General features: G+C 44.1%; 1 protein-coding gene across 3 annotated transcripts in view; it reads right to left on the reverse strand.

The window, feature by feature from the left end:
* Positions 1–18496, reverse strand: part of VPS35L (VPS35 endosomal protein sorting factor like) — a 109804-nt gene that overhangs the window by 38852 nt on the left and 52456 nt on the right. For 2 of the 3 annotated variants that reach the window (XM_008696953.2, XM_040635257.1), the window contains 9 exons: positions 16049–16095; positions 14959–15070; positions 14419–14535; positions 12035–12088; positions 8779–8859; positions 6406–6468; positions 5193–5278; positions 3924–4004; positions 1717–1780 (listed from right to left, as the gene is read on the reverse strand). In XM_008696953.2, the coding sequence (XP_008695175.1) occupies positions 1717–1780; positions 3924–4004; positions 5193–5278; positions 6406–6468; positions 8779–8859; positions 12035–12088; positions 14419–14535; positions 14959–15070; positions 16049–16095 (705 nt within the window). The remainder of the gene's footprint in view (positions 1–1716; positions 1781–3923; positions 4005–5192; positions 5279–6405; positions 6469–8778; positions 8860–12034; positions 12089–14418; positions 14536–14958; positions 15071–16048; positions 16096–18496) is intronic. The other variant, XM_008696954.2, reaches the window with a different exon arrangement.

Genomic DNA, 18496 nt, shown 5'->3' on the forward strand with positions numbered 1-18496 from the left:
CTTTTCCATTCTAACTCGGGGCGGGGGGGGGGGGGCTCTCAGACAAAGCTTTATATAAAGGGATAAAATACCACCTGATCAGCGTATGAATCAAGGGGCAAGGAGAGTCACGTGGTAAAAGGTGCATTTCCCAACAGAGCAACTGAAAGCTTAATTCTGATTTTGCATCAAAATGGATTATTTTACCTACAGAGTTTGGTGAACGATGACATTGACCCCTCCTGTTGCACAAGTCACATTTTCAGGGTCCTTTTCAAAGTGATCTAGTTTTTTTCCTCTTGGTCAGCTTTTGTCTTGACATTTGTGTCAAAATAGGATACTGGCAGCAGTTGCTACTTTAGCTTTGAGCACAAAGAATGAAAGCAAAGGTGGTTGTGGCTAGGAGGGGATGGTGGGGTTGTTCCCAGAGAAGTTGCAAGAATCCCTCCCCCTCTGCTTGGCCTTCTGCACGTCCCTGCGGACTCTTCCCATCTGGGGGTGGAATCTACTTTCCTCCCTCTCCAAGGCTTGGGCCCGGTGACTGCTTTGACCAACAGAACCCAGCAGGACACAACACCGGTCACTGTGTGATCGCTGGAGTTTGGTCTTAAAAGGCCCTGCAGCTTCTGTCCATGCCCACACCACATAAAAGAGCTCGGCTGAGCTGGCTGGATGATGGCAGAACAGCAGAAAGAGGCCACACCGGTGAGAAATGAGGCCCCGACAGCCTGCACCAAGAGCCTAGACATGGGAGTGAGGCTGTCCTGGATCCTCCATGGCTCCAATCCTGGTACACGGAGCAGCCTGGCTCCACAGTCAACCCCCCAGGATTGTTAAGAATTAATAAAACACTGTTATTTAAAGCTGCTAAGTTTTGGGGTGCCTGGGTGGCTCGTTTGGTTAAGTGGCTGCCTTCAGCTCAGGTCACGTCCCAGGACCCTGGGATCGAGCCCTGTGTTGGGCTCCCTGCTCAGCGGGGAGCCCGCTTCTCCCTCTGCCACTCCCCCTGCTTGTGCTGTCAAATAAATTAAATCTTAAAGAAAAAAAAGAAAAGTAAAGCTGCTAAGTTTTGGGGTGAGTTATGCAGCAATTTTGCCCCTTCCCCCAGCATCGTTTCACCATCACCTGATGAGTAGCACAGCAGCTACCTCAAGGAGCCCCTACTCCCCACTCCCAGAATCCACGTGATTGGGGCTGCGCGGGTGTGCATATGCCCCCCCAGGCCTGGTCAGTGTGTTCCTTCCCCCTCATCGTAGCAATCCGTTCAGGGACGAGCCAGTGACCAAGTTCATCTAGAGACTCGATCCCAGGACTTCTGCTGAGCCCTTCCTGCTGGGCCGCAGCGCGGGCGGGCATGGGAACCTGGAGTTCTTCAGGGGAGTGCGCCTGCCTGGGAGGGCACCGGAGCGGAACCCCAAGCCAGACATACACAGAGAGCAGGTCCTGATGATACCAAGGAGACCCCGCGGCCAGTTGCTCCTTCAGAGAGCTCTAATCCTGGACTCTGTGTCCCCCATCCCACCCCACCCCCCTTTTTTTATTCCTTAGGCCAGTTTGTCTTGGCTCTCTTTGCCCCCGGGGGAGTGCTGGCTAATGTAAGATGTTTTCTAATTTCATCTTATCTTAACAAAAATGAAAAGCACCAGGGAACATAATGTTAACTGCTTTCACCGGAGTTAAGGACAAACAATTACATCACATTTCCAAGTGCCCTGAAACTTCTTCCCCAATACTTACCATTTTTATAAATCCATTAATCAAATATGCCAGCGTCCTTTTCTCATCCTCAAGAGTGAGTGCACTAAAATCAATAATGGTACATAATTAACATTGAGGCAATAAATGAAAGTTTCTAAAGAATATATAAGAAGTTAGCAATTTAACAGGTAAGAACACTTAGCATTTTCCAGATTTAAACTCCCAACAGGCTGTATGCATGTCTTCTGATGAAAATATATCATCCAAATCAACATAGTTTAAATGTGTTTCTCATCTCTCTCAAAGATGATGTTTTCAGGACATATTTATTAAAAGCAAAGGAGAAGGAAACTTTCTTTCCCTTGGAATTTGGACAGCAAGGTCCAACTGCAAATTTTCATATTCCAGAGAAGTTTTGTGCAACATTTTGGGATAAAATTTCAAATAACCAATGAAGTCGAAAGAAGTTTACAACAAACACCCACATACACACCACCAGGATTCCACCATTATCATTTTACTGTATTTGCTTTATCACATAAGCGGATACGCTTCCCTCTCCAACCATCAATCCAGCTCATTTTGGAGAAGCATCTTAAAATAAACTACAGATCGCAACTGCCTCTATTTAATAGCAGTATTAATACAAATACAAACAAGAAAATGTCACGTCCTTAAGCTCCGACTACACATGTGAAGGCCTATTAATAGTTCCCTCAATTTTTTTTTTTTTTAAAAACTTCAGAGCCTAGAGAAAACAGCAGCCAAGTTTTTTGTGTGTTGGTTCGTCCTAGGGGAAAGTAAGTACTGGCAAAGACCGCATTACCGTCTGCTAACAAAGCAACGTCTCTTTCATTCGTTGAGACTCCATTTCCCGGCCCCCTCTGTAGCTCAGTACAACCACAGGACAGTTCTGGCCAACGGGATGTGAGCACAAGTGAGGGTCCGAGTTTTCTCCCAGAAAGAAAATTGTTGTCCTCCAATGACTGCAGGCTGTACACGGACACGGTCGAGGTAAGCCAGCTTCCCCCAGGGAGACAAGGACAACACCCCCAGAGGGATGGCCGAGCAACAAGACTGAAGGAACTTGGATGGTGTTCTAAAGAGGAGTGACCTTACCCCAACCTTCCGATCTCATACCTTTAGCAAGAAAGAAAGAAACTATTTTATCACAGCTAAAAGCCGCTATCCTACTAAGACAAATGCCTTTCTGATGTGTTTTGTGCCTTTATTTCTATTTCTGTCCAACTAAAAAGCCTATCGGTTCCATGTATTACGAAAAGTCTCAATATTTAGTTTTGGTAACTACTCATGAGATTGACCACGCCAGATCATGAAGACTCTAAAATTCAGAAGGAAAAAAAAAAAAAATACGATTCATCTTGCTGATGGTTAAGCTCCAAAACCGTCTTCTCCATTCTTGTAACATTTTCCAGTGACTCAAGCTGCTGTGCTTAAAAATTCTTTGGGGACTAAAATTTCAGCCACAAATAAACAGGAACTGCTTCAAACACAATCACATGGAAACATGTAAGGAAAATAAACTAGAAAGCAAAAGGAGTGATAGTTTGGCCTCTGACCCAGAGGTAAGGCCAACACATAGGACTGAGTTTCGAGTCTACTGGACACCTAGAGCCCTTCATGTAAGGAACAGAAGCCATTTCATTTGCATTTCAAATAATTGGCTAATAATGAGAAAAAATGTAAAGGCTCCGTTACTGGATGAGTGAACTCATTATTATCCTATCTGCTGCTCTCAAATCTCCAGGAGACGTGGAGTTTGAGTCCACTCGGATGAAACCAGCCTTTTCCTCTCAACAGAAATCCCTTTGTAAAAACATCTGCCATCTCGGGACGCCTCGGTGGCTCAGTTGGTTGAGTGTCTCTGGGTTTCGGCTCAGGTCATGATCTCAGGGTTGTAGGATCAAGCCCCACATTGGACTCCGTGCTCAGCGTGGAGTCTGCTTAAAGAGTCTCTCCTCTGCCCCTCCCCCCACTTGCTCTTGCTCTCTCTCTCAAATCAATCTTAAAAAAAAAAAAAAAATCTGCCATTTCATTTTCTCAGGAAGGTTACCCTCAACCTCTCTCTTCTCCTGGACCGGAATGTCCTCCTCAGCAAGAATTTTAATAGACCCCATAAAATAATATTATCCACAGTGGCAGCTTAATGCAGTAATTCCCCACTGCACTATTATGTGGTATTAAGACCCAATCCATGTTATGTTTCAGCCTTAAGCGTGGCTTACTTCACAGAGTCATGCGTGGTCTTGCATACATGCAAAAGGGCGTTCAGAATGACAGGGTCCTTTGTGGGCTCTTGCTGATGCCTACAAGACATTTAAAGACAACAGGAGTTACGTCCATTCACGGCAATGAAGGCACGGATCGAGTTTCTCCTCTACCACGTATGTTTGAGAAATAGCAAATTACCCAGTTGGCACTGAACATGTAATGGTCTGGTTTTTCTCTTAATTCTTCTTTCAATAACAAGTTTGCTTTTTTGCACATATTATAACTTCTCCTAAAATCACGGTAAATCCAACAAAATCATGGTAAAGCTGCTGCATTTCCTAAGTCGGGAAACGGGCAAACCTGATTTTTTTCGCTGTGTTTCTTTCTCAAGCAGTCTACGACCTGTCTACACCTGTGTGAAGTGCCAGGCAAAATTATTAATCTGGCTTTTCAAATAATATAGAAGGACAAGGTCTTATGACACATCTTTACGTAAGTAAAGGAGGTGTATTTGTTCCAAGCATATGGAATTAATCTTCTAGGAAGACAACACAAGGAAAGCTTAAAACATACATTATTCAAGCAACATCTAACTCAATTTTCCAAACTGGGGTTATTTAAGTTCCATCTTAACACACTTTATTTTACCATTTTTATATATTTAATATTTAAAGTGATGTTAACTTTTTAAATCTAACTTCGTCCTAGAAGAAAAAAAAGTACATGACGACACCAATTAAATTAGTTCTATATTATCGAATACACTTTAAATTAAAAAATACAACTTTTAAAATCAAAATCAAAATCTCTCCTCCACGTGCCACCTAGAATTAGTTCCTGTACCACCAACAGTAGGCTGCTTGGGGAAACGCAGATTTAGTCGAAAGGAAAGCAACTAAACTTAAAAACTGATCACAAATGTAAGCACTGAAGACGGTAAGCTTTTTAGCTCTGCGACCTTGACAAGTATGACTTCATTTTTATCTTTTAAAATGTTACTCCCTAAGTAGTTCATTAACAGATTGCTCCTTCCAAAAACAGACTGGAATACAATGTAGGTGATGGCCAGGCTCCAGCTACTACTTAGGACTTTGTCTCCTTCGGCACTAACTACAAACTGTTATCAAGACTGCTCCTTTTAATGTGGTTTTCCTCTCCGCGTTATTTTAGATGTTAAATGCATACATTTCATTAGGCCTCCAATGACACAGAGTGATTCTTATCTACACGCTTCACAGGGGCATCGGGAATCCAAGCTTCTGGTGACGCCATGTTACACTTACTTGATAAAAACTTCCATGATGCATTTGCAAACCTCCACCCGCACACTCTCTTTTTGGAACATGTCCAGAAATGGCAAAAATTTTTCCTAAAAATTGAAAAAAAAAAAGGCAGCACTCTAAATGCAATTAACACAAGTTACTAGAAGGGATTTCTGGGTCCCTTTTTCTTTGAAGGTCAGAGCAGAGATAGAGTTGTTCACCTCTCTGCGGCAGGTCAGATGAGGACCCACCTGAAAGCAGGTCTGTAAAAGCTTGTAGGGTTAAAACTACTTACACGTCCCAGGGGTCAGGGGTGGGGCCAGTAAACATTTTGGGAACCATCTGGGCAAGCTTTAGATGACCAAGGGTTTTTGCAGGTAACAACACACAAGGTGGGCTTCCGTCTTTTTTACGATTGTATTGACCAGAGAAAGAAGAGCCAATTGTTCAGAGTGGCTCCCACATCCTGACTCTACATTTACTAACTGCCATCTTCCTCAAGGTACTCCACCTCCTCCGGCATCAGTTTTCCCATCTGTAAAGTGGGAATCGTAACTGCTCCTACTTCCTAGCGGTACAAGGCAACGCATGCAAAGTTCCAGAACAGTGCTTAGAGTATGGCGAATCTCCAAAAAATAAGAGGTTCTATTTTTAAAATAAACAAGAAACAAACACAATTCTGTGAGTGTACCTGAATGGAAACCAGAAAGGGGAGGAATCCCCTAGATTTGTACTCGCCCAGGGCAATGCAGCTGACGTGAAGGGGCATCGTGGGGTATTTAAAATGTGAGGGGCACGTAAAAAAAAATTTCAACTCTGTCAGACACTGAGACAACTATTAGTTCAACGTATTTCATAGTTCCAACATTAGGCTGCACGTGTGACAGAAAGCGAGTGTCATATGAAAATCAGTGTGGAAGAGGAGATGAGGAAAAGGACGTCCGGTCTGACGCCAAGGTCTGAGAAGCTGTGTGGTGTTCAAGAGGGGAACACATTCCATGAGCGAGTCACGAAAGAAATAAACAGTATTTTCCTCTCGTCTGGGTACTCCTTTTTCGAACGCTCATTAAGTTGTTATGCCATAAATACCGAAGTTGTTTAGACCTAACTACTTTCTGAAAGGAGCTGTTAAGTATTTCTTTTGGCCTGGGACACCATGAAAACATGACTGAGACACTAAGTGACCTCTGACTCAGACACAAATTTCCAAAGCTAATTAAGGAACGCTACTTACCACTGAGAAAAGAACGGAGAAATCATGGAAGTGGGCAATCACTTTCTTAATTATTGACTGAAGCTGCAAAACCAAACAGAAAACACACCTTATTTAATAAAACTTGGATATATTTTTTCAAGATTTTATTTCTACGTAATCTCTACACCCAACGTGGGGCTCGAACACACAACCCTGAGATCAAGAGTCACATGCCCCACCAACTGAGCCAGCCAGGCGCTCCAGAAGTGGGCTATTTCTAAAAGGCAACCTTCTTTCATAATCTGAAATTACGATACAGAAAGGCTGGATGTCTCAGGAACAGGAGATTACCGGGGGTAGGTTAGGCCCTGTCTCAGTCTGAGTTTGCCCATCTTACTCTGTAGTCTTGGGGAAGCCACTTCTCAGCCTCATCTTCCTCTTCTGTAAAACGGAGAGCAAAGCAGGATCTGGCTCACTGTGAGGGTTAAATGGGATGTGTCATGTAAGGTGCTTAGAGCAGTGTAGTGCCTTTCCTTGGAGAGCTGTCTATTAAAGTCAGCTATGACTATTCAAGGGGGGGGGGCAAATAACTTTGTCAAAGGGCCACAGAGCCATCACAACTACTCAACACGGCCACTGCAGCTCAGAAGCAGCCAGAGAGAGCATGTAAACAAATGGGCGTGGCTGGTTCCAATAAAACTTTATTCACAATAACAGGTGGCGGGCTACATTACATATGGTCTATGGGTCATACTTTGCAGACCCCTGTTCTAGCTCATCAGGGCCCTGTGTTTCCTGACGACTTCCGTGGAGAGGCAATGAACAGAGTTTGCCGGTGGAGTTGAAGGCCACATCATTCCCCGAGGATGGTGGCACAGTCTCTAAGGTCGGCCTCAGATACCCAGGTAGTGATGTCCACCACCCCTCACCCCAAGATGCACACAGTCTTGTTGACAGGGAGAACCACAGAAGTGCTTCTTCTAAGGAAAATATAAAGCCCTGCCCCTGGTTACTGTCAAAAAGAGAGGATTTACTGACAGGTAAATCTTTTGTTTATATTAAACATGTTGCTGTTGAAATCATTTGTTTCAATTGCTTAAGACAAGGGGCTCCCAATTCTTACAGGTGGCTACCGAGAATGCAGGCTGACCCTTGGGGTACCTTTTATAAATTACTTCTAGATATGACAGAATCGTAGAGTGTAATTATTCCTCTCTCTCTTAGGAACGGACAGCATTAAAATTATTATGTTGAAGTCTTCAATTAAATGGGTCCCTAGGAGTCAAGGTCTTATTAAATATTCCTTAACAAAAATTCCAATGCATCTCAATCTCCATATGCACCCAAGATCTTGACGACCCACAAGGGTATGACCCATCTCCTCTACACGCTTCATTCACTCAACGATGCTTACGAAGAGCCCATTGTGCATGACTATACGTTGTTTTCCTCACCCCTAAAAAAATGTCAGGTACTCAGTGCCTACTCAATAAATTCTAATGATGAACTATTTTAATTAGCAAATGGAGAAAACACTCTAACCGAAATGTTAGAATTCTAACCTTCTTACAAGAACATGTAATTAATTTTCTTCTAAGTGAAGCTAGAAATTGATCCCGGGCAATAAGTGCCAGAACATCATGTTATTAAATAAAAAATGAAATCTTAGCTATTAGGTGGAAAGTTACTTAACAGTAAATGAACCTTTGCTGGACTCTCTATTAGAGGGGGAAAAAAATCTGCTATCAAGCACGTTACTGAGTCCACTGACAAAACTACAATATAGGCTGTGAAGCAGACAATAAGAAGATACTAATGTTAAATTCTCTGGAGTCGATAACCAAACTGTGGTTACATGGAGAATGTCCTTGCTCTTAGGAGATATTCATTGAATTCTTCAGAGGCAAAGGAGCATGACGCGTGCAACTTATCCACGAAGGAGCCAGAAAAAAATTTACACTAGGCGTGTGTGTGTGTACACATGATAATGATAAAGCAAACATGGAAAATGTTCACAGTTGGTGAATCTGACTAGAAAATAATGGGAGTTCTCTGAGCTATTGTTTCAATTTTCCAATAAGCTTGACCCTGTGTCCAAATAAAAAGTTGGTTTCACTGGAAAACACAGGCCCCTTACTTATTGTTGCCAAGAAACTGTGCCAGGGCATCCCATATCACGTGCAATCCTCACAGCCGCTCTGAGTGTACGACTATCAGCCCCATTTTACAGGTAAGAAAACTGAGGCACAACAAGGTTAAGTAATGGAGTAAAGGGCAGATGGCGACCATATGGCAGGGCAAGGATTTGAACCCGGGATTATCTGACTTTACAGTCTGACCCATGCAACATACCTGTGTGATTCAACAGAATAAAATTCCTAGTGTGGAAATGAGAAAAAGCAAAGCTGTCACCTGAGGGTAGGAGTCTTCAAATGCACGATCTGGAGTCATGTGCTTGATGACATCAGCCAGAACGGTATTTACCTCTCGTTTCTAAGGGGGTGGAAATAAACCTGTGTTAGATACTGAAAGGCAGTCACCGACCACTTTTCTGGGGGAAAGGACTAACATTTTCAGAACATATCACATGTGTTCCAGGAAATAGTTTCAACTCTTCTGCTGGAAATAATATTAAGGGAGAAATCCCACCTGTATCACAGCCCTGAAGGGAACTACTTCTGCACCCGGTCGGGACTAAAACATTGTTCTCAAAGGTTCTGGGGTGTTATGCTGTCCCCGCCGCTTTCCCTGAGCGCTGATAAAATCGGCCGTGTCACTTTCTCCCTGCCTGTCGTTCTCCCAGCGCTGGCAGATGGCGCGGCGAGGCATTGTGGAAAGTGCCCAGACTCACCCCTACAAGCTGAGTGACCTCAGTGCCCACCTTGGCTTTTGTCATCTCCATCAGGGGTCACCCAACCACCGTCCAAATTCAACCCTGTGCCTGTTTTCATACAGCCCATGAACTAAAAATGATTTTTACATTCAAACCGAAAAAATAATATTTCATGACAAAAATTATATGAGATTCAAATTTCAGCGTGCGTAAAGTTTACTCGAACACACAGCTGTGTTCACTTATGTACTGTCTGTGGCTGCTTGCACGCTACAGTGATGGAGCTGGACACTTGTGACAGAGACTGTATGGTCCATAACGCATCAAATATTTACTGTCTGGCTCTCTACAGAAAAGGTAGGCTGACCCCTGGTCCTTATAACAGGAATAGTGAAGCCTCCTGGCAAGGTCTCTCTGAGGCTGCACAGCTCACAGGTAAGGTGCCTGGTATTTGTTATTTAAAAGTTTTATACCACAAATATTTGTTATCTAAATAGGTGCCATTATGTCTACTCTCTTGCCTAATGCTCATTAAACTCCCTGGCATGGACATGTTTATCCCCATTTTACAGATGAGGAAGTGGAGGCTCAGAGAAGTTAAGTGACTTAGCTAGGGTCACACAGCTAAAAAAAAAAAAAAAAAAATTCAGACAATGGCACTAAAAGTAACCAGAGCTCCTTGGAGAAACACCTGATGCTGAGTCTGGGATTAGAAATATGCCAGGGAGCCTGCAACATCTTGTCACAGAAAGCAAGGAAGGCATCCCAGACTATGAAGAACATGTCAGAAGAACTCAAGAGCCAACCTGAAAAGGCATCCACTTGACAAAGAAGGGACAAATGAGCATCAGTAAGAATAACGTAATTCGAGTATATTTAAATCCACGTGCTCCTAAAGATACCAGCAACCACTACTCACTGGTCACCTCTGGGGATGCTAAGGAATCAGATCCTGATTCTAAAACTAGTTAGTAAAGGAAATGAACCAGCAGCACTCCTGCCCTTTCTGTGCAAACTGTACCTCAGGGTAACCGAACACCCGACGTGAGAAGTTTCTCTTTCTACAAGTTTCCCAGCTAATGAACAAAGAAGAGTGGATTGCAATTCCAAATATCACCATTTTGCAGCCCCCAAGGAACCGTGAGATGCAATGAGCGTCAGTGGCTGCCCATGTTAGAGACAGCCAGATACCATGAGCTTCCCAGGAGAAGCGCCCAACCACCACCCACAGTGCCCAAAACTTGGAGCTGATGAAGTCTCTAGAACTAACTGCTGACTGGCAGGATATACTGACAGCTGCCTAAGTTTAGTCTTAGTCACCAGATGAACTAGCTGGTCCAGACTGGGAAACTCTACAGGACAAAGGTCCCAATTTCTTCAACAAATATATCACAGATTTGGGGGGGGCGGAAGGGAAGGGAAGGAGGAGGAGGAAAAAGAGAGAATTGACAGTTTAAAAGAACCCTAAGAAGTCTACTGCAATGTACACACTTTATTTTTTTTATTTTATTTTTTTTTTTTTTTAAAGATTTTATTTATTTATTCGACAGAGAGAGACAGCCAGCGAGAGAGGGAACACAAGCAGGGGGAGTGGGAGAGGAAGAAGCAGGCTCATAGCAGAAGAGCCTGATGTGGGACTCGATCCCGTAACGCCGGGATCACGCCCTGAGCTGAAGGCAGACGATTAACCGCTGTGCCACCCAGGCGCCCCTACACACTTTATTTTAACCCTGGCTGAATGATAAATTCTAAAAAAAATCACAAGACAACTGGGGAAATCTGAACACTGACTGGTTTTTAATGATATTAAAAGCAGTGTTATTTTTTTTTTTAGTTAGGATAAGATATGGGGATTTGGTTTCAGAAAAGGGAATCTTATCTTTTACATATAGGTGCTGAGAACTGGCAGGTGAAGACACGGTGTTTGAGATTTGCTTCAGAATAACCCAGGGGTGGCGAGAAGGGGTAAAGATACAAATGAAACAAGACCTGTCATCAGTTGATCATTTCTGGGTGATGAATTCAAGGGATATCATATGTTTGAAATTTTCAAAATAAAGCATAAAACCAAAATTGAACCAAAGAAACAAAATCAACAGAGCAGCACTTACATAACGCTTAAAATGAGGCCAAAACCAATTTACCAAATCAGAGGCCAGGACGGTGGCTGCCTTCGACTTCCAACAGCTGGGGACTGTGACTGGGAGTAGAATTCAGGGGGCTTGGGGGAGTATTCCCTACTTCCTGATCTGGACCACGATCACACGGGTGTACTTCCTCAAGATTCATTAGGCAGCAAACTTACGAGGTATGCACTCTCCTGCATGTATGCCACACTTTAGTTTTCAAAAGCTTATAAAAATTAGCATTCTGGCAATAGGATCTGAACCCAGTTCTGCCTGTTTCTCAAGTCTCTGTTATTTGACAAGCTCAGTATTTCCCAAACTGAGGTTCTAGTCTGGGCACAGGAAAAGAAGTGTCTTTGCCTGAAAAAAATCACACACAAGTCAAATATGTGGACATGCTACTGACTGGACCCCCAGGGAGAGTCACAATGTGCTTCGCATTTAAGCATCTATGGTATCCCACGGTGAAAAAAACTGCTTCCCTTGGTATGATGGGGCATTTCCCCAATTTACACAAGAGCATGGAATACTTTTGTAACAGTGTACATATTAACGCTCCACCACACTGTGACAGAAAGGATGTGATTTTTATAAATTACGGACAATTACCACTGTAAAATGCCTAAGTGCCTCAGCTAGCCTCGTTCATTATTATAAACACGAATAAAAATATAACTCTTCCAAAAACAATACCACAGGCCACACATACCGTGAAATGCTTGCAGGTGTACTCCACCCACACTTCGGCACAGTTAATGTAGTCCTGCGGAGAAAGAGCAAACATGTCTTTGTGGTAAGAGCACCACGACTGACCTTATGGGGAAAGGTCATCACGTAAAAAAAAACCTTCAAAGGCTCTGACAATTCAAAGAGATAAGTGATAAGAACTTCAAGACTGGCTGGTTCATCTACAGAAAAGTCTAGCCCACAGATATATTTTACCCTAAGAAGCGAGTTCAAGAAATACAGAAGGGGGGGCGCCTGGGTGGCACAGCGGTTAAGTGTCTGCCTTCGGCTCAGGGCGGGATCCCGGCGTTATGGGATCGAGCCCCACATCAGGCTCCTCTGCTATGAGCCTGCTTCTTCCTCTCCCACTCCCCTGCTTGTGTTCCCTCTCTCACTGGCTGTCTTTCTCTGTCAAATAAATAAATAAAATCTTTAAAAAAAAAAAAAAAGAAAGAAATACAGAAGTGGTAGGAAACTAACTAACATTCCTGAATTGCTACTTGGGCCAAGATAGAAATCTGGGAAGAACTGAAAGGCAGTGGAGATAAAAGTCACGAATCCAGGTCACACTTCAGCAGAGACACTGATGGCGGATCTGGTTGAAGAGCAGAATTAAATGTGATTTGTGCATGTATAAAAAAGAAAAAAAAAAAAACAGGCTTCCTGACTTTAAAAAAAAAGCCATTTTTCTGATAGAGGGGTGATGTGTATGTTGTAAAAAGGTTAAAGCACTGAAGATTTCAGGTAGAATATTATGTGTTAGATTCGAGTAAGGGGGAGGACCCATAGAGAGACCATGGGATGGTCATGGAAACGGCAGTGAACAGCTGGGTATTCTGCCTGGAAAGCACTCAGGTGGGGGAAAAAAAGTGCTCGAGGAAAAATTCATTCTGCAAGCGTATCTCTTCTGTTCCTACATTTCAAGGAAAAGAAAGAAGAAATGGGGAGGGAAGAAAAAATAGTTACCTCACTCACAGAAGAACAACCAGGACCATCTGAAGGTCTGACTAGAAAGCTGAGAAGGCCGTGTGAAGTTAAAGACTGAACAAAACCATTAACATGGCCTTTTTTTTTTTTTTTTAAGATTTTATTTATTTATGTGACAGAGAGACAGCCAGCGAGAGAGGGAACACAAGCAGGGGGAGTGGGAGAGGAAGAAGCAGGCTCCCAGCGGAGGAGCCCGATGTGGGACTCGATCCTGGAACGCCGGGATCACGCCCTGAGCCTAAGGCAGACGCTTAACAACTGCACTACCCAGGCGCCCCTTAACATGGCCTTTTGATGCAAGGTTGCTTGGAAGCACTCACACACAGGCACTGAAGGCCCGGTGGCCTTGGACTTAACACATGTTAAATAAGCTGTTCGGTTAGCTGATCAGAGGTAGGTTAAACAGAATTTCAACAGCTGAGGTTTAGTGAGGGTTTTGCTAAACTTAACCTAGGAGTGTGATTTGGTAAACAAGTTTCGGATTTTTCTAAATTAGGCCCGTATTCTCAATATACTACTGTAAATGTGGTGACCTGAAAGGGGTTTATAACTGAACTCACTCTAATATTTCCTTCTTGGTAAATGATTGTGTCAAATGTTACATACCCATACTGAGTTATTTGTTGGTTTTCAAGCTAGATGTTTGTGTCCAAAACGCCTGTGTTGAAAATCCCAGCCCTGCAGAGGGACGGCATTAGGAGGTAGGCCTTTGGGAGGTGATGGGGTCATGAGGGCTCCACCCTAATGAATGAGATTAGGCCTAGTGGCAGCCACAAAACTTGCTGGCGTGTTGCCAACAAGGACGGTGAGACGTGCAACCCAAACGTCCAACACGATGGCACTGCATGCCTTCAGCACCTAGTACCAGCTGGTCCGTCTTTGATAGACTCCCTGACCTGAAGTGGGAGGAGAAAGAGGCCCCCGCAGTCTCTGTTCAGGGGACAACAGTTCAAGGGACAATAGCTGGAATTCCCTTTTGCTAATTACAGGTTGACTGCTGAGCTTCCATTTAGGAATATCTTCCTGAGTTGTTACTTTCAAATCCAAATACTACAGACAGCTGTACTTTGGATGCTGTTTGCAAAGTCAGAGGTCTTTTAAGGTTTCAAATATTTGTAATTTTACACTTTTAGATCCCAAGGCCTCAAGAATTAGACATAATTAGGATACAAAAATCAAACAAATATACCTTTAGAGCTATCACTTTTCCACTATAGGTTAGCAAAAACAATTAAAAGAAGTATTATTTCTCAAAAAAAAAAACAAAACAAAAACCCAGACATATGATTAGTCAAAAGACAATTTTTTTAAAGGAAAGAACATACTGCAGAACTTGGACAACAGGCAGTCGGTTGATCTAAGGTCTGAATGGTCACCCACCTGCGGATTCTTCAACTTAGTGATGACTTTCCAAGCTTCGTTGAGAATCTGGAGTCGATCGCCCTCCGGAGGGTCAGCCAAGGCCAAGTTTAACCCCAATGAGCGAAAAAGGAGATGCTAAGAAAAAAAGCGAACCATTACAATACTGGGGTTTTAAATCAGAGCACCTCGAGGCTTAGAGGAAAAGGCCGTAATACTTAAGCTAGTCTCAGGGCTCATCTTCCAATGACCTTCCAATGCCCTTCCTGAAGTTCTACCTCAGGCCTACACGCAAGACAGACCCAGCTGCTCAGAAGAGCGAGCCAGCTCTGGGTACTGCTCTGATTCCTGGGCCCTAACATTCTGCTGGACAGAGCTTTTCATAAATAATGAGTGAAGATACATTTTCAAAGATGGGAGACTGACCTTTCCTAAATACTTCACAGTGAGCTAATTTGCCACCCCCCACACACAAAGGACTGTCTCCCTCGAGCGCTCTCAGGTAAACGATGCCTATTTGTTCTCCCACGGAGCTTTCGGAGCTTTCGGTCAAGAGCCTACCTTGGGGAAACCCGACTCATCGCACTCTTTAATCATGCCAATGAAATCCATGGACCTTGTGGCAATGAACTCGGCCCGGAACGCTGACATCACGGAATTCAACAGCAAGGCGCTGTAAGATAGATACACATGGCCTACGTCAGCAGAGCTGCCCCTTAATGAAAGTCACTTTAATTTTAAGTACCCATGTTGCTGGGAAGGAGGAATTGAAAACTCTTTAATGGTAAGGTTGGGGAAAGATTTTAAAAGGCTGGAGTGAAAAGGCAACCTCTAGAGACCAACATGACGTTTTATACACATTTGGAACTCGATAAATGTTGGATTGACTGGATGAATGGGTAGATGGCTGGCTGGCGGGATTGATGGACAGCAAGCAATCAAATCCATTTAAACAGATGTAAACTGAGCCTTTGATAGGCTGGTACACTAATAAAATTAACATTAAGTCACAATATTGATCCAAGCTGCAAATATATAAGATATATATCTCCATGTCTTACAAAAAGCACTGTTCTAGGACCTAGGGACACAGCGGCTTAGGGACATCTACCATGGAAGGGAGAGCAGAGAGGAAACCTCATAGGCCTGGAAGACAGGAAGATGGAGTTTACTTTGACCCTACCCCTTACCAAAGCCCCATGGGGAAAGGACTATTATAAAATGCAATTTACAGACGAGGAGACTGAGGCAAAGAGGTCAAGTAAGCAACCCGGTTCACAAAGCTAAGAAAGAGTGGAGCTGTGCACATCGGAAGCCAGGAGACTGGGCTCCAGTTTCCTGACCTCCGTGTCACCCTGCACTATGCTAGTCCTCTCACCACGTGAGCATGCCAAGCTCAAAAAATTAAAAAAATAAAATAAAAATTTTTTTAAAAAATCAACCAGCTCCACTTCCAAACCCATGCTTTATGAATTTTAAAATACTGGGGTGCCTGGGTGGCTCAGTCGGTTGGGCATCTGACTCTTGATCTTGGGTCAGGTCTTGATCTCAGGGTTGTGAGTTCAAGCACCATGTTGAGCTCCAAGCTTACTTAAAAAAATTTTTTTATTAAATAAAAAATAAAAATACATTTAAAAAATAAAATACTTACTTGTTTCCTAGTTTCTTGCATCTCTCCATCATCTCAGTTAGCAGAGCCTAATTAAAAATAATGAAAATCATCAGGTTGGAGAATCTAAAACAACATTTCTGACACACACATCTCCAAAGTAGAAATCTGAAGTAAACAGAGCCACATGTCCATTTCCATAACGCTTAGTGCCTGGCGAGGATGGGGAGTCAGGAGTGGGGATGGGGGGCAGAATTCACCTTTACACCTCTTAGTATAACAGAGAAGAGCTGAGGCCCTGGCATCAGGCATACTTGGGTTCAAATCTAGTCTCACCAAGGTGACCTTGGGCCAGTCACATGACTTCGTGAAGCCTGGGTTTCCTCACCCTTTGGCAGGGGACGCAAGTGGTACCATCCCACGTGCAGTGTTACTACAGGATGGTGAGGTACCCGCTGTGCTCTAGGCACCAATGAGAATGGGAGTTACTCTACTCCCCACCTCTCCCGTGACACCCCCACATGCCTCCCCATTTCACTGAGAATTTGCTAGTGCCCACCACGCATGGTGAGATGCACTTTGCCTTCACCATCGCACCTGTCACAACCATCCATGAGGCAGGCTCTCTCCTCTCCCACTGCACAAGTGAGAAACCGAGCCATCGAACAGGGATGTGTGTGGACCAAGGTGACACAGCAATCTACCGCGGGCCAGACAGGACCCAGGCAGTCTGGCATCAAAGGCTATGCTCTTCATCACATTTCCTCCCAACGAGTTTTGAAGCCTATGTTTTCCCCGAAAGGAAGTAAATATTTTACTCACTGGAATACTGTTAATGGCTTTAGAGCTATCTTAAGACAATGACGTATTTCTAAAAGAGCTCCTGTGTTTTGTTTTTTACAAAAATCAATGGAAGAGGTATCCTTTAGGTCAGTGGTTTGGGGAAGGTTTTGAATGGCACAGACAAGGTCAACCCTGGGACTGAAGAGCTAATACAGCAGCCTGGACACTGAGGGCTCACCGGGCACCAGGCTAAGCACCATTCTTGCCTTTCCTTGTTAGCTCTTCACAGCGGCCTTTGGAGACCCGCCTGTTATCCCCACTTCACAGAAGAGAAAGTCAAAGCTCAGATAAATTAAGCTACTTCGTAGTAAGGGTGGAAATGAGATTTGTAGGAATCTGCCCACCACCCCCCTCGTTGTCTTTAATACAACTGTATTTAATACAACCCCTTCCAGCTGTGTCCCTGTGTCTTAGGTGTTGCCTGAATAATTAAGGTGAAAGCTGATTGTGGAGACATACTGCCCATACCCCAGAACCCCAACTTCAGATTGCCCCACAAACATCAGGTTGGGGCCTGTTATGGACTGAATTAGTTCCCCTCCAAATTCACACGTTGAAGTCCTAATGTCCAATATGACTGCATTTGGAGATAGGGCTTTTAGTGACGTCATTAATGAGAAATGAGGTCCTAAGTATGGGGCCCTAATCCAGGGGGACTGAGGTCTTTATAAGAAGAGGAAGAGAGGGGCGCCTGGGTGGCTCAATCCGGTAAGTGTCTGCTTTCAGCTCAGGTCAGGATCCCAGGGTCCTGGAATCGAGCCCCATGTTGGGCTCCCTGCTCAGCGGGGAGGGGGGTGTTCTGCTTCCCCCTCTCCCTCTGCCCCTCCCCCTCTTCTCATGCTCACTCTCTCGTGCTCTTGGGCTTTCTCTCTCAAATAAATAAAATCTTTTAAAAAAAGGAGAGGAAGAGAGACCAGGAACACACATGCACACAGGGAAAACCACGTGAGGACACAGTGAGAAGCCAGTGGTCTGCAAGTCTCACCAGAAACCAACCCTGCCAGCACCCTGGCCTTGGACTTCTAGCATCCAGAACTGTGAGAATATACATATTTGTTGTTCAAGCCATCCAGTCTGTTACGGCAACCTACTACGATCTGACTGGCCCCCTAACTCCCAAGGTGATGATATTAAGATGTGATCAGGTCATGAGGGTGGAGCTCTTGTGAGTGGGATGAATACCTTTATAAAAAGGGCCCAAGAAAGCTCCCTGGTGCCATGTGAAGACACAGCAAAGACAGCGGTCTATGGACAGGAAGTAGGCCTTCAGCAGACACCAAAACTGCTGGTCTCTTAATCTTGTACCTCCCAGCTCCAGAGCTGTGGGAAATCAATACCTGTTACTGATAGTTCACCCAGTTTGTAGTATTTTGTTGTAACAGCCAGAATGGACTAAGACACAGCCTGAGCAAATGAACACAGGCCCAAACTGATCACAGTGACCTCATTCCCTTTGCTAGTGAGGGGTTTAGACAATGGGCACATGACCCATTTCTAGCTGCTGGAATGGGAGTTCTAAGGAAAAGCTTCCTTGTTCTTCAACAGGAACCCACGGAATTGTAGACTCCTCATCTTTCTGCCTCCAAATGCTGCCATGTCTGGATGTGATGCCTGCCACGGCTGCAGCCACTTTGCTACCTGGGGATG

This window comes from Ursus maritimus, unplaced genomic scaffold (genome assembly GCF_017311325.1).
Source record: "Ursus maritimus isolate PB19 unplaced genomic scaffold, ASM1731132v1 scaffold_2, whole genome shotgun sequence".
Lineage (NCBI taxonomy): Eukaryota > Metazoa > Chordata > Mammalia > Carnivora > Ursidae > Ursus > Ursus maritimus.